The following is a 15,775-nucleotide window of genomic DNA, read 5'->3' as shown; positions in this document are numbered from 1 at the left end:
CCCCATGCAGTCAAAAATCTGTGTATTAACTTTTAACTCCCCCAAAACTTACCCACTAATAACCTAACTCTTAACTGGAAGCCTTACCAATAATATAAGCAGTAGATTAACACTTATTTTGTATATGTATTATATATTTTATTCTTATAAGAAAATAAGCTAGAGAAAAAAATCATAGGGAAAAGAAAATATATTTACAGTATTGTAAAAAAAAAAACAAAAAAACAAAAAACCTCATGCATAACTGGACCCATAGAGTTTAAACTAATGTTGTTCAAAGGTCAACATGGGTTTGAACTGTAAAATATCCCCAAGGAATTACAGGGCAGAAAGGATTGTAGGTAGGCTTGGTCCATCCATCTTGTTTAATATAAAAACTCTCCCAGAACTAGTCTTGTAGGTTCAGGGCTATCATATAGTAAATAAATGTAAATTCCCTTACAGTTGTACCAGAGTTGAAAGTTTGAAATAGGAGAACCTCACAGATATATTCTTCTCATCTGATTATATAAAATGTCTACATAAAAGATAATCTTGGAGACGGTAATAAATAAAATTATCTGCATTAGGCCTTAAAAAACACGAACCAAGGTCCAAAAAGAATCTCTGTAGGTACGGGTTGAGCAGGGGGTAATGGCATGTTCCCAGGGCAGTACTACCATCTATACTTATGTTATGATTTTCCCAAGAAACTCAATACTGTGGGACTGGAATGTCCTCTGCTCTGGACACAAGGGCAGTGGTTAAAGACCCTGGTCCAACACAATTACCTGGAGTCTCTCAATGCCAATCATGGAATCGATTTTAAAATGGCCACAGGGATCCCTGGGTGGCGCAGCGGTTTGGCGCCTGCCTTTGGCCCAGGGCACGATCCTGGAGACCCGGGATCGAATCCCACGTCGGGCTCCCGGTGCATGGAGCCTGATTCTCCCTCTGCCTGTGTCTCTGCCTCTCTCTCTCTCTCTGTGACTATCATAAATAAAAATTTAAAAAAAAAATTTTTTTTTAATAAAAAAATAAAAAATAAAATGGCCACATATTTATCATTACTAGTTCTGTAATGAAATAAATAAGTAACCAAAATGAAATTAAGAGTTAGAGGCCCAAGATCAGCCTTCTTAGTCACGTTTCCTTCCAGAAATAAAGAGCCCCTATTATATGAAGGCATGTGAAGGAAGGTAGCCCCGGGTGGGGGTGGGGGTGGGGGGAGTTAAATACTGTTGATTTCATCCTAGAATCAAAAGGTAGGGAATTAGTGCTTTAGCAGTACTTGCTAAATTAGTATAAAAATGTTTGTTTAGATTAATAGTTCTATATATTACCAGTTTAAAACTTTTTTTTTATCAAGGAAAAGATAGATTCTTTGGTATCCAGCCATATTCTTAGGACCATTTCCTTAAATATCACTATTTCCTTTTTGTGGAGTACTTTGACATTCAAGATCTTATTTTTCTTTGTAAACACACAAAACAAGTCTCTAATGGCTATATCACTTGCTGACTACAGTTGGAAAACTTTCACTTGACATACGATACTCAAAGCAAACCGTCTTGTGTCATATCATGTCGAATCTTTAGCCAAATTATCTCCAGTAAGTCTTTCAAAAAAGATGTGCAAACATTAGCTGCACAATATGATTCATCTTCCAAAAAAAACCATTATGTATTTTTACTCTGCACACATATACTAACTTTCCTGGATGCCTTATCATTTAAACATACACATTTTAATGTTTTTACTGATAGACTAAGAAAAGATCTCTATTTTATGGAGCACAACAAAAAAATCTGTTGAAGCTAAAGTCACATTATATGATATTCTATATGCCAATTCTCTGCATTAAAAAGAAAAAAAAAAAGAGCTGAGCCCATATAACTCTTCCCCATTCACAAATAAATCCCCGCCCTTTTGGAGACTTTAAAACAAGAACAATGACAATCAAGTCAACCAGGGACCTTGTCTTCCTATCTAAATTAAAAAAAAACTTCTTGTTTCTTTATCTAGTTCCCACGCTTCTACATCCAACATATAAACTCAAACATTAAGCTTGGTCAGGAATGAGATATTCACAGACTCTCTAGAAAACAATAAAATGGTCAAATGAAACTGTATATGCCAATTGGTCCTTCCTTGCTCTAATCCAAAACACCTTAATACATTTTTATAAGACTTTCTCTTATTTATATAGCTGAATGTCAAGATATACTTTGATTATAACATTTATATAGTTAATATTCAGAAAACAAAGGCAGAGCATTATCTATACCATAACTCCATAAATTGGGTTCTTTTTTCTTAGCCATAATTCAATAAAATATGGACTCCTTATTTATTTTTTTTAAATTAGGCTTCATGCTTAGTGTGGGGATCAAACTCATGACCCTGGGATCAAGAGTCAGATGCTCTACTAACTGAGCCAGTGAGGCGCCCCTGTACTCAATAGGCATTTCAGAAGAACGTGTATATGCAGAACAAACTCATGGTTGCCAAAGGGGAGCAGAGCGGGAGATACAGGCTTCCAGTTATACAATGAGTAAGTTACAGAAATAAAGGTACACCACATTGAATACAGGCAATGGTATTATAGTAGTTCTGCATGGGGACAGAATGTAGCTACACTTGCAGGTGAGCATTGCAAAATGTATAAAAATGTCAAGAATCACTATATTGTACACCTGAAAGTAATGTAACATTATGTGTCAACTACACTTCAACAAAAAGTTGTTTTGATTTAAAAAAAAAAAAATACATGTACATGCTTACTGACCAGAACTAAAATGAAGTATTTAACATAGTAGGCAAGAGTGAGTAAAATGTGCATGATGTAATGAGCACTTGGGAGACTGAGGAGTCACTGAACTCTACCTCTGAAACTAATAATACACTATATGTTAATTGCATTTAAATTTTTTTAAAAGAAAAAATAAGAAAAATTTAAAGTAAAATGACAACATAAAATTTCAATGCCTACTTATAAGAATATCCTTCAGTCTAATAAGATTTTTAAAAATATTTTTATCTTAAAATTAATCATCTGAACTGAAAAGGGGACTTCATGTCAGTTTCCTGGAGGCCAAAGAAATAAAGAAAACTACTGAAGAACTTCTATAAATAAGTATATTAAAACGGGGTCAGCAAAAATTTTCCATGAAGGCCCAGGACAGAATTCTGTTAGGTTGTATAGACCACATGGCCTCAATTCTCACTCTTCGACTCCACACTGTCACATGACAGTAGCTATAGGCTGTGTTCCAATAAAACTTCATAAAACAAGATGGCCAACTGGTAGTTGGCCAACTCCTATACAAAAACAGAGATACCCGGGATCCCTGGGTGGCGCAGCGGTTTGGCGCCTGCCTTTGGCCCAGGGCGCGATCCTGGAGACCCGGGATCGAATCCCACATCGGGCTCCTGGTGCATGGAGCCTGCTTCTCCCTCTGCCTGTGTCTCTGCCTCTCTCTCTCTGTGTGACTATCATAAATAAATAAAAATTAAAAAAAAAAAACAGAGATACCCTATAATGACAATGTTTATGAACACAGCTTTGATGCAAGGCTGACGTGAGAAATATTACTCTAAATAATTATTCTCCCACAATACTTTTTTGGTTAGAAGGCTAAAGTATCGCCTGCATTTAAAAATCAAAAACCTGTGTGTACTAAGGAAAGTTGTGTTTTGAGAGGAAAACTGATTTGTGTATAATCTCTATGACAAAAGAGAAAATCTGCAGGGAAGGGGATAAGGAAAAAGGGAGCCAGAAAAATGTAGGGAAGCAAGGTGAACAACATTGTCTCATGATCTATAATCTCAGAACTATTTGCAAAAGTTGTTAACATACAGAGTAACATCTGTGGCCTCAAGAAGCTCAAGACATAAAAGAGCAAATTTATCTTTTGCCTCTGTACTCTGAAACCTTCAACATTAAGGGCATATGGGATTATAAGTATTTTTTTAAAGATGCTTAAAACCTAGGTTTCAAAATTTTTAATGAAGACTTATACTTTTATAAACAGAGAGAAGACTTCACAAATCAAATTAAGCCAGAATTCTATTTACTTAATTCTTTTTCCTTATCAACTCTGCATTACTCTCAGTAATTATCACTACAGACACACAGCGTCTCGAAAGTGTCTGTGAGAACCTTGTTGGGGATGGTAGTACTGAACTGGAAAAATCCCTAGGTGGTTCTGGTCCCTCCCTCCCTCCCTTCTTTCTGTACCCTGCAATGCCTATTTCAAGAAACCCTTCTTTATATCACAGTCCTCTCTCAAAATAAAGAAACCTCTGCCCTGCCACTGCTCTTTCTTCTCTCTCTCAAATAAATAAGTAAAATAAAAAAAATAAATAAAAACAGATAGGTAGATTTCTCACTGGCAAAGCAGAATCTTAAACCTTAAACTGAAAGTAACAAATCTGTGTTCTTTCTTTCAAGGTAGGCTCTATCATCAAATGGTTAAATTTATTTAGGAAAAAAACAAAGTCCAAGTATGCAAGCAAGAATTACACCTTTACACCCAGGTCTATCATTAATTAGAAAAATTAAGTTATTTCAGTTAGGAATACATTTCTAGGCAAAAATCATAGTTACTTAAAAGGAGAGAAATACACTTGCCTAAATTTTTGTTATAACTTTAGGCCTATTCCCAGACATTCTTAAAAATCTGACTGAATTTACAAATAGCCCCCTTTTTAAAAACTAACTATCCTAAAGACTTCTATTCTTTTTTGTTTTTCAGGAGAAAATATTATTAATTCTACACTAAAACCAGAAAAATAAATCATAATTCATTCACTAAAGCCAAGGAATCAAAGTCCAAAACAGAAGACCTTAAACACAGACACGCACATAGATACACACACACACACACACACACACACACACACACACACACAGAGTAACTGGCAAGCAATATATGCAAGTAGATTTTTAATTTCAATATCAAAAATGAGAGACTCCTTTGTTAGGTGGGATTTATTTATTTATTTATTTATTTATTAATTACACTGAGCATATAATTCAGAATTTTTAACAAGTTTAAGAACTGAAAAGCATTTTCCACATACTGGAAATAAAAGCACTCCTAACCAGGAACTGTAAGATTTTCCCAGGAAAAAAATACGAGAGTCTCCATTAGCTTAAGCCACAATAAATGGTATATAAATGAATGCATGGTTATGTTCCAATAAAACTTTACAAACGGTCAGTGGAGCAGCCTTCAGGCAGTACTTTACCAAACCTCTGCTTTCAACAGCATTGTTTTAAAGCCAGTATTGGATTACCTAAGATTGTAGACATTTAAGGGGTGCCCAAGTGGCTCAGTTAAGTGTCTGCCTTTGGCTCAAGTCATGGTCACTGAGTCCCAGGATCCAGCCCCATATCAGGCTCCCAGCTCGGCAGGGAGTCTGCATCTCCCTCTGCTCCTGCTCTCTCTTTCCTGCTCTTTCTCCCTCTCAAATATATAAATAAAATAAATTCTAAAAAAAGATTATAGACATTTAAGATATAAACTATCTACATACAATTGCTCCACTCTACCAAGTCTCTTCTACCTGCAATGAAAAGTGCTACAAAGCAGCAGATGTCAAACGAGAAAGAAAAGTCAATACTTTACAAAACTTTTCTCTAGACAATAAATGCATTTAGATCATCCACTCAACAAACATTTGCTCAGGACGCATGGTCCCCTGACTTCAAGGTCTAGCATGAAGAAAATACACACAATCAACTACTACTCAAGCCAGCTAAGTGCCACATGTACTACCACTAGTACCTGAAAAATGCTTCATGGTTTAACATGTTTCCACATATGTTTCTTAATAAAACCTCATGGCAACCCTGTAAAATACTTAAGTCACTTGGTATTATTCTCATTTTACATAAAGCTCATAAGTAGTAAAAGTAGGATTTGTGCCTATAATACTAACTGCATTACACTTCTTCAAAGCAGATTTATGCCAGGGGTTGAAGACAGAGATGGAGGCATTTGGAATGAGCAGGATTTTGATAGGTAAACAGACCAAAGTATTCCAAGGAAATGACATACAAAAGTCTAGAAGCAGGAAAATACAACCTGTGAAATGCAGGCAGGGGAAACAGGGCTATAAAGATGGGTTGAAAGCATGAGGAGAGCTTTAAGTAGATGACATAGCATCTGTACAAGACACTATAGGCTGTGAGAAATCAGATGGTTTGGGAGAGAGAAGGAACATAAATGAAGCTCTTACTGTGTGTTTGGTACTTTGCAAAAGAACTGCCTCATATTCAGTGATGTTAAGTTATGAGGTAGTGTTACAGGGAGATTAAACTTTCATAAATCCCCTGCAGGACTGAAAAGATAGGACTAACAAACAGGAAGGAAAGCAGTAGGCTATCTCTGTAGTTTTGGCATGAGGGAAGAGAATGCAAAGCAATTCCTGTCTATGTCTAAAATGATGGTTCTTATAGTATCTCCACAGTACCTCACCCCCAAATTTAAACCCAGGCCTTGAATTACCTTAAATTTTCCTACAATTTATCTAAAACTTACCGAATCTTCTGGAGGTCTCTGTATTTTTCCCCAATCCACAGAAGGCCCCTTTTCTTGCAAAAATCTATGAAATAGCTTCCGAAATCCATCAAGGTCTTTTTTAGTGTGCTATGAAAATAGAAGTTCTTGTTACAACTAGCAAAATGCCTACTATTTAATAAATATAGATACATATTATACATTTAAAACACCTTTCAATGAAATTCTTATACTATGAGAACATGAAGTACAGCAGAGACTTTTTATACCCCCCACTTAAAAGAGGAAGAGAAGCTAAGAACCACACTTAAAGGAATGCAAGCAAATAATCTTCCAAATCTCCCACCAATATCATGTAACCTGAACACTATTTGGTCCATGAGAATTTCAATAGGTTCTCTATATTTATTTGTCATTATCTTTCTCTACCTCTTTTAAGTGAAAATTAATCTTTACCTAAGGAAAAAGGAATAAAACACAACTAAACTCAAAACATTAAGTACAAACTAAAATTTGAAAATGAAAAGGATGATCTATTGGTTTATAAATATAAAAAGTAAAAATACCTGTCTATGCTGGGAAACTGCTATTATAGCTGACAAAGTAGCATGGTTCTATTAGAATTGGCTCTCTGGAAAAACGCATGCAGCAGGATATATGGTTGATAAACTTCTCACAATTCTAAGTTTTTCTACCCAATGATATTAGAACACAGGACAAATAAAATTTTGTTCTGATTCTTTTATACTTTAGAAACTTCCTAAAATTAAAAAAAGAAAGGACAATGGCTTAACAATGGGCAAATGTTGAAAATCCTTAAGTGTTAAGTAATCCTAATGTTTTTATTGCTCTTATATTTTGTATTTCAGGCTGGATGATCAACAGCAGCAATAACAACTCAGTATGCAGGTGGATGGAAGCAAAAAACATTGTAAAATCCTTACCTCAAACTCATGTGATGGTGCTGTGGTAAGTATTTTTTCTAGTTCCTTCTTCACAGATAATTCTAGCTCTTGTCGAATGACTTCTTGAAACTGAGAAGCACCATCTTGAGACATGGCTTTGCTAAGATCTTAAAAACATAAAACCACCAACAGGAAAATCAGACAGCCATTCAAACAGCTGGTAAGCTATAAATGATTTATTTCTAGTGTGCCACCAAATGAGAAGGGCTCAATCCTATGGTGCTATCATCCACTTGAAGGATTTCGGTAGTGTCAACTAATTAGGACTATATAATCATATGGCCTCAAATTTGGTACACCTATATGCATTCCTAGTATATCTAAAACACTAATAAAGACTTTTGGGAAGAAGGGGCAGGTGGGACTAAAAGGATTAATCTTCATTTGTGTGTATAGTTCCATCTCTACTAATGTTTCCCTCTTAGCCATCAAAGCTGGAGAAAAATGAGAACTGGAATAAGGGTATATTTTACGGAAATTTCCCTTATGGAACTGCTGCCCGATAAGAGAACCGAAGGGGTTTAGCAACTTCACAGAAGCAAAAAATCCCTTCCCCTCCAGGCCACATGAAAAAATTAAGGAATTCTTTCCATTTTAGAAGGGAAGCCACTCCAGTTTCACATCCCTTACTAAAGAAAAACTTGAGAGATACTGGCAACTCCCAGGCACCTCTATGGTCAAAATTTTCACTTAAAAAGATGCAGGGGCTGCTTCCCTGCTTCTTGTCCTCAATTTCAGCCAAGACTTTTCAGTGTTTATCTGTGTCAGACAAGACTATCAGGGCTTTTGGCATAGCTGGACATCTCTGTGACAGATGGATCTCAATAAAGGTGACTCACTAATGGTGACAGAAATGCCTGATAGATGAAAACAAAAACAGAAAAGTAGAGAAAAAGAAAACATCCCAGGTCTACCTACCTTGGGAGAAAAATGCCAACACAGGTTCTTTTACATGCTTTAGCCATCTAGATAGTAATTACCTATCTAAATAAGGGATAATCAGACTACATTGTTCACCTTACCCTTTTTCTTCAGTAACTAAGTCATTTTATAAACGTAGTTTTTAAGTTTATGTTCAAACATGTTTTTGACAACTAATCAGTCCTACAAATGTTGATTTAGTAGAATATTTCAATAAAACTAAAAATACTACCTCCTACACACCATAAATATTTTTTTTTAAAGATTTATGTATTTCAGAGGCAAGACTAAGGGGAGAGGAAAAGAGGAGGGGAAGAAGAAGGGAGAATCTCAAGAAGATTCTAAACTGAGCATGCTGCCCAACCTGGGGCTCAATCCCAGGACCTTGAGATCATGACCTGGGCCAAAATCGAGTCCCATGCTTATTAATCAACTGAGCCACCAGGCATCCTCACCATAAATTATTTTGTTATCTGGACAGAAGAAAACATTTAAACAGAATTAAAGCCAACATTATTATGTTTTTAGGATACTTTTGAGAGCAGAAATTAGTAAATTATGTAACTCTTAAAGCAATTTCTTTAATGTAGACAGCTTCTCCTTCTCCCAAATACCTAAAAGTGTTAACAAATAAGCTATTTAACCTTCAAGCTCTTCAAAAACCTTTTTAAATCTGTTTTCTGTCATGTTTAAACCCAAGAGGAAAAAAAAAAAAAGAAATTTGGTGAGAGCACATAATCTAATCCTAAAATAGCCATTTTTTAATGGTGCTCTTTTTATAGGCATAAACCACAACACAACTAAGTTTATAGACTCCAGTAAAAATTTTAAGTGACCCAAACAGTGGTCCATAAATAACTTCTTTGAGCTAAGAAACACACCTGTGTGTTCCATAAATAACCTAAATGTATGTTTCCACTAGTAAGAGGCAACTTGATTATCCTATGTAAAAATTCATGACAATGGATGAGCATGTTTGCATAACTATGATAGGTAACTAAAAACTCCTGCAGAACATTTTAAACTAGAGTCAACATGACATTAACTATACAAGTTCATCCCTGGGCTGACTTAATTGTATCCTAAAATACGTCACAGTTTAAAATCCCCCTACCCCAAACCTCCTGCCCCAGGTATACCTGGGATATCTCTCCTCCAATCTTTAAGCCAACGCCCATATTAATATTTAAGAAATAATTTGGAAGAAAAATCCACTAAATATAAAACCTCTAAATCAAGGAACACATGAATTCTTTGATTCTGTGTCACACATGGATTAAAATAGATCAGGAACTTTATAATGATTTTTTTTTTAAGTTTTTGTTGGGATCATAGACATCTACAGACTTGCTGCTTTGTTGCTGAAGTTAGATCCTGAAAGCCAGCATTCTCAGTCACATTCCTAAAAATTAGCAATGGAAATTTAACTTATATTCTGGACAAATGCCAAAATGAGGTAACAACAAATGTAACTGCAAGGTTTAAAAATAACTATAGTGGCTTCTTGAGATTTGTCTACATGAAAACGTTAAAAAAAATAAAAAATTAATTGAACAAACACCCCATCAAGCTTAAAGAGTCCCTCTGCAGAACAACTGCCTATCAATCTACATGATTTAAGGTCAAAACACATAGAAACCATGTCACAATCCTCCCTACAGAGCCAACCTAAGAAGGCTGGCTGAAAGACACATTTAACACTACATGTGATATTATGCCAGCTGCAGGGAGTTCAACCCTTGGAATAAAACAAAAAACAAAAACAAAAACAAAAACAAAAAACAAAAAAACCCAGACACAGATTCAAACTCAAGTTGTAACAAATATCCCTAACCTTTATTCCTCCCATTTCTCTGATATAGCACCAAATGCAAACAAAGAACAATTTGTATTCCTTCTAGCCACTACAAATACAAACAGCTAATACAACAAAGAACGTTATAAAGAGCCTATCACACACACACACAGAAAAAAATAAAGAGCCTATCACCTCTTCCACCCTATTCCACTGCTTTTTCCTTCCCTTTCCTCTGGGCAGTGCTACTCTGAAGTTTTGTTTTCTTAGGGACTAAACAATAAAGAAGGGCTTTTAAGAATTAAAGAATATGCAAGAATAAGGACTTATGCTTAATCAAGAAGAAAGTCTATCCTAAACACCTGACACAGACTGGGAGGCACAGAGCTAGAAACCATTTCCCTTAGCAGTGACCTCCTTATCCATTCCTGAGTTTTCTAAGAAAGGTCTGGAATTTCTGGTAGGAAAAGAAGTACGGATTTTAAAAGTTTTGTTGGACTTAAGATTCTCAGGTTACATTTCTGGCAATGACAGTTGTGTTTCTAATGGAAGGTCAATTAAAGAATCTCCTGAATAATACAAGATTCCTAACCTCCCAAAATGTTTTATCCCTTCTCACTTCCTAGCAATAGGGAACTGCTCAACTTTGACAAAGAGTGGATTAGGAATCAAACATTTCATTACTGGGGTGCCTGGGTAGCTCAGTCAGTTAAGCAACCAACTCTTGGTTTCAGTTCAGGTCATGATCTCAGGCTTGTGAGATCAAGCCCTGCATTGGGCTCTGTGTGGGGGCATGGAGCCTGCCTAAGATTCTCTCTCTACCTCTCATTCTGCCTGCCTCCCCCAACACCTGCTTGTGTGCACACTCGCTCACTCTCAAAAAAAAAATAAAAAGGAAAATGAAAAAAAAACAACAGCTATGAAATTAAAAAAATCAATACCTTGGTCTTAACTCAAAATATTTTTAGAGATGAAAAGGAGCATTTTATCTACCCTCAACATTTTACAGATGAAGAAACTGAGGCTGAAATAGTTAAATGAGTTATCCAAGGTCATAGAACCAGCTAATGCTGGTGCTCAGAAGCAGAGCCAATTTATTCTGAGTCCCATCCCACGACAGTGGGGTGGAAATACCCTGCTCATTTTTTCCTCCTAGTCTGACTCTCTTTAATCCTTGGCACAAAATCAAAAATAACACTCCAAAAGTATTTCTATCAGAATGTCTTCTTACACCCAATGGAACAGATAGGAAACTCCCCTCCACATGGGGTCACTAGAATTGTCCTGGTTGACTTAATAGTCAATTTGGGATGGAACAAGCAGTAACTTTTTTTTTTTAAGAAGTTTTTTTTTTTTCCTGCCATCTTTATTTCCTAATTCTTCCTTGCTCACAAGAACTAAAATTTCAACATCATGGACTTTCCCCTATCTAACTGGGAGCCAAAAAAAGAAGAAGAAGAAGAAGGAGAAAGAAGGAGAGAGGAGGAGAGAGGAGGAGGAGGAGGAGGGAAGAAGAAGGAGAAGGAGAGAAGAAGAAGGAGGAGGAGGAGGAGGAGAAAAAGAAAACAACAAAAGCAACAGAATCAAGTAGGAGACACTCAATCTAACAAGTGGTTGTTTTAATTCAGGTGTTTCATTTCATCCATTTCATCAACTAAGAGGTATAGATTATATATCTCTTATACATATATAATACCCTTCCCTGACATCGGCACAAACAAAACAACTTCACATTCTAAAGGACAAAGCACAGGCCAGGGAAAGACTACAGAAGGAATACATGAGCAACAGAGAGGTTAGAAGCTCTCCTCAGGTCACCTCCCCATCCACTACCACTCATTAGATCTATCAGTCCCAACCTTCCTTGGAAACCCACAAGAGAGGAACCCAAAGTCAGAACTGGAGAGCTCGCTTAATCTTCAACCAGGAAATGATTTGTGATGTAAATATGGTAGAGTTCTCAACTCATCTGCAGGGGATGTATTCCAAGACTCCCACTGGGTGGCCTGAAATCACAGGTAGTACAGACCCCTATATATAGCATGTGTTTCCCTGTACATACAGAGTTATGATAACGTTTAATTTATAAATTAGGCATGCTAAGAGATTAACAATAGGATAATTGTAATGTACGAGAATAGAAGTTACATGAATGTGGTCTCAAAATATTGTACTGTAGTCTGGCTTGTGATGTGAGAGATAAAATGCTTACATGATGACATGAAATGAATGATATAGGTAGGCATTGTGGTATAGCATTAGGCTACCGCAGGTATACCTTGTTTTATTACACTTTGAAGATAGCTTTTTTTAACTGAAGGTCTGTGGTAACCCTGAATTGAGCAAGTCTATCAGCACCATTTTTCCAACGGCATTTGCTCACTTTTGTGTCTCTGTATGACATTTTGGTAATTTCACAATATTTCAAATTTTTTCACTATTTTTATCTATGTTATGGGGATCTGTGATCAGTGATTAGGACGCACTGAAAGTGTAGGTGATGATTAGCATTGTTTAGCTGCAAAATATTTTTAATTAAGATATGTACACTTTTTTTAGCAATACTATTGCACACTTAATAGACTACAGCATGGGATAAACATAACTTTTTAAAATATTTTTATTTATTTATTCATGAGAGACAGAGAGAGGGGCAGAGACACAGGCAGAGGGAGGAGCAGGATCCCTACAAGAAGCCTGATATGGGACTCGATCCCAGGACCCCATGATCACACCCTGAGCCGAAGGCAGACACTCAACCACTGGGCCAGCCAGGTACCCCTAAACATAACTTTTAAATGTACTGGGAAATAACAACAAAACCCCTCATTTGATTCTCCCTTTATTCCAATATTTGTTTTACTGCTGTGGTCCAGAACCAAACCTGAAATATCTCTAGGGTATACCTGTATTGACCTTGGGACGATACGTCAGGAGGAGGATCATCTGCATCTAGACCTGAGCTGACTGCAGGTAAGTGAAATGGCAGATAAGGGCGGACTTAACTTAAACAGTAAGTTTAAAACCCTAAGAATGTACTGATAACTGGAAATAACCATGGATAAAGTTGAGGACATATATAGAGTAGATTTATGACCACTTAAAGCTAACCATCCTCTTTTTGGCCCTCATTGTGGTCCTTAAACTTATTTGTGAATACTCCTCCTAGAAAAGCTTTTCTTCTTTGAATTCTATTATCCAATATTACTCCATACCTTTTGCTACCTCTGTGACCGGCCTCAATATCGAATAACTGGCTCTTTCTTCCACTCCCTGAGTTTCCTACAATTCTGTCCTCAGACTACTTTTCCCCTTAATTATTCCCTTACCGATCTCATTACTGATAATTCTCAAATATGGGCCTCACATCCTGATCTTTTTTCCTGAGCTCCAGTCTCACATTCCCTACAGTCTAGTAGATTTTTTTCCACCTAGATCCTCAGGCTGGGTACCTCAAACTCAACATGTCCAAGTCATCTAAATTCACTGTCCTGCTCTCCATGATATGAACATTCTCTTGGTCAGTGCCAGGTGACCTGCAAACACCTCAGCACAGCTGGCTCTCTGCTCTTTCCCCCCTAACATCTAATCCAATACTATATACTTTAATTGCCACAATTCCATTCATTGCTTCTCATTCCTACCGCTGCCACCTTAATTTCCCTCTCATTTTCACTCTCCTGGTCATAAGGACAGCTTTCTAACCAGTCTGCTGCCCATGTGTCACTCTAATCTGATGGTACCAAGCAGAACTGATTGGTCTCCCTAAGCTGCAACCCCTATCATATCATTTCTTTTCTTTATTGATGCGATTTGTATTTGATGAAAAATAAATATGAATTCCTTAGATCTGTCTTAAAAAGCCAAGTTGAAATAACTTTTTGAATAGCCAAAGTTAACAAAAGCACCATAGCAGATTGCCTAAAGGTTGCAATTTCTTAGTTCATTTGTGATATTTCAGTAGTGCTTCTAAAACTTTAATGTGCATACCAATCACCTAGAGGGCTTGTTAAAACATAGATTCCTGGGCAGGCTCCCAGGATTCTGACTCTGGGGGTGGGTCTGGGGTGGGGAGAATATGCATTTCTACTAAGTGCATGCTACCTGTATTGCTTTGAGTAGCTCTGATCTAAATTATACTCCACTAAATCCATTTGTAACAGCCATGCACATCCTTCCTCCCCCTACACAGTGTTATTGTCACCTACTGTCTGCCCTAAGGCCCATGTGCTTCAGAGATGGAGCCTGGCCCAGACTGGTCTAAAGCCTTCCCAGAGATTGGATTAAGCATGAAATAATAGGATTCTGGCCAGTGAGCCACAAGGGTATAGTCTGCCAAAGGCCTTAGGAGAAAGGTGCTCCTCATGGAAAGAAATAGTACCTGCTCCACCCCCAGACATATGTGCCTACCCCTCACCTGCAGTTTCTTCTGCCATTTAGTGACCTTATGGTAAGCTAACTTAAGAATGAGCACGATAGGCTTAAGAAAGCAGAGGAGAAGGAAGAAAAGACTGATGTAGTCTTTATACTCAATGAGCCAACTCTGGAACATCCTACTTCAAGATTCATGTGAATCTTCTCATTTTTCAAGCCAACAGTATTTGTACATTTCTGTTCCATGAAATTAAAAGCATTCTAATTATTATAAGATTGTCCCAAAACATACATCTCAAGTGTCATTTAACATATTTAGAGCAGGGTAGGCAGAAATGAGAAGGAAAAAATTAGAAATCAGTGGCCCAGCATGAATTCCCAAATCATGAGAATCATCCTAGCCTCCAGGAAATACCTCAGCCCCCAAAAGCTCAAACTCTGCAACTTGAGTCGCTTCTGCTATTTTGGGGGTGATGTAGTGTGTTCTAGGTGGTAGCTTCTGAATATGCAAAGAGGCCTTCCTTTCTATTACAACTTCTTTAATGTGAAGGTTTTAATCACTCCTGCCTTTTTACTATATCAAACACCCCCTAAAGTTTACTTCTTTGCTTAGATGTCTGTCTGCGACACTTTGAGGATGTTAGCCTTGAAAAATGTTTTTCCAACACCTACCTCAGCACCTGACATAGTGCAGGCACCTGATAATGTGTAAATAAGAGATCAAGACTTATATTTTCATATTGTGGCTTAAGGAGCCACTAATATATATCATTTGTCAGAACTCAGTTCAAATGTAGTCTCCTCTAAAAATCCTTCAAAACTAAGTATGGTTGCCCACTACATGCTCACGTGGTAAATTCTTCTAATTCTCCTTTATATTATTGTTTATTCAATGTCTATCTTTTCCAACAAGTTATAATTTCTGTTGGAATAGATCATGTCTAGTTTGGACTATATTCCCCCTAATACAAAGCTTGAAACATAGTAAATATTCAAGTAATGTTTATTAAATAATTAGTAAGAGGCTATTAAGATACTGATATGTGATAGAAATACATTAAGAAGGTCGAATCTAGTCTAATGGAGGTGGGGCCTGATAATAGCCAGGATTTAAGTCATGGAGAAGTAGGGCTAAGCAAAATATGGACTGTGTCTTGAGCAGTTGAAGGCCCCAAGGATTAAGACATTGATTTATCAGTCGATTATCAGCATGT

The 15,775-nt window shown here is 36.8% G+C and overlaps 1 protein-coding gene across 4 annotated transcripts in view; it reads right to left on the bottom strand.

Annotated features, from left to right (window-relative positions):
* The window catches only part of UGP2 (UDP-glucose pyrophosphorylase 2), a 67,111-nt gene that overhangs the window by 42,201 nt on the left and 9,135 nt on the right, over positions 1–15,775 (bottom strand). For 3 of the 4 annotated variants that reach the window (XM_025992727.2, XM_025992726.2, XM_072743090.1), the window contains exons 2-3: positions 7,451–7,578; positions 6,528–6,635 (exon numbers count right to left, since the gene is read on the bottom strand). The exons of the other annotated variant lie outside the window; for it this stretch is intronic. In XM_025992727.2, the coding sequence (XP_025848512.1) occupies positions 6,528–6,635; positions 7,451–7,564 (222 nt within the window). In that variant the 5' untranslated portion in view covers positions 7,565–7,578. The remainder of the gene's footprint in view (positions 1–6,527; positions 6,636–7,450; positions 7,579–15,775) is intronic. 4 annotated transcript variants of the gene reach the window in all.

This window comes from Vulpes vulpes, chromosome 16, assembly GCF_048418805.1.
Source record: "Vulpes vulpes isolate BD-2025 chromosome 16, VulVul3, whole genome shotgun sequence".
Classification (NCBI taxonomy): Eukaryota; Metazoa; Chordata; class Mammalia; order Carnivora; family Canidae; genus Vulpes; species Vulpes vulpes.
This window is presented reverse-complemented; position numbering and strand designations above follow the sequence as displayed.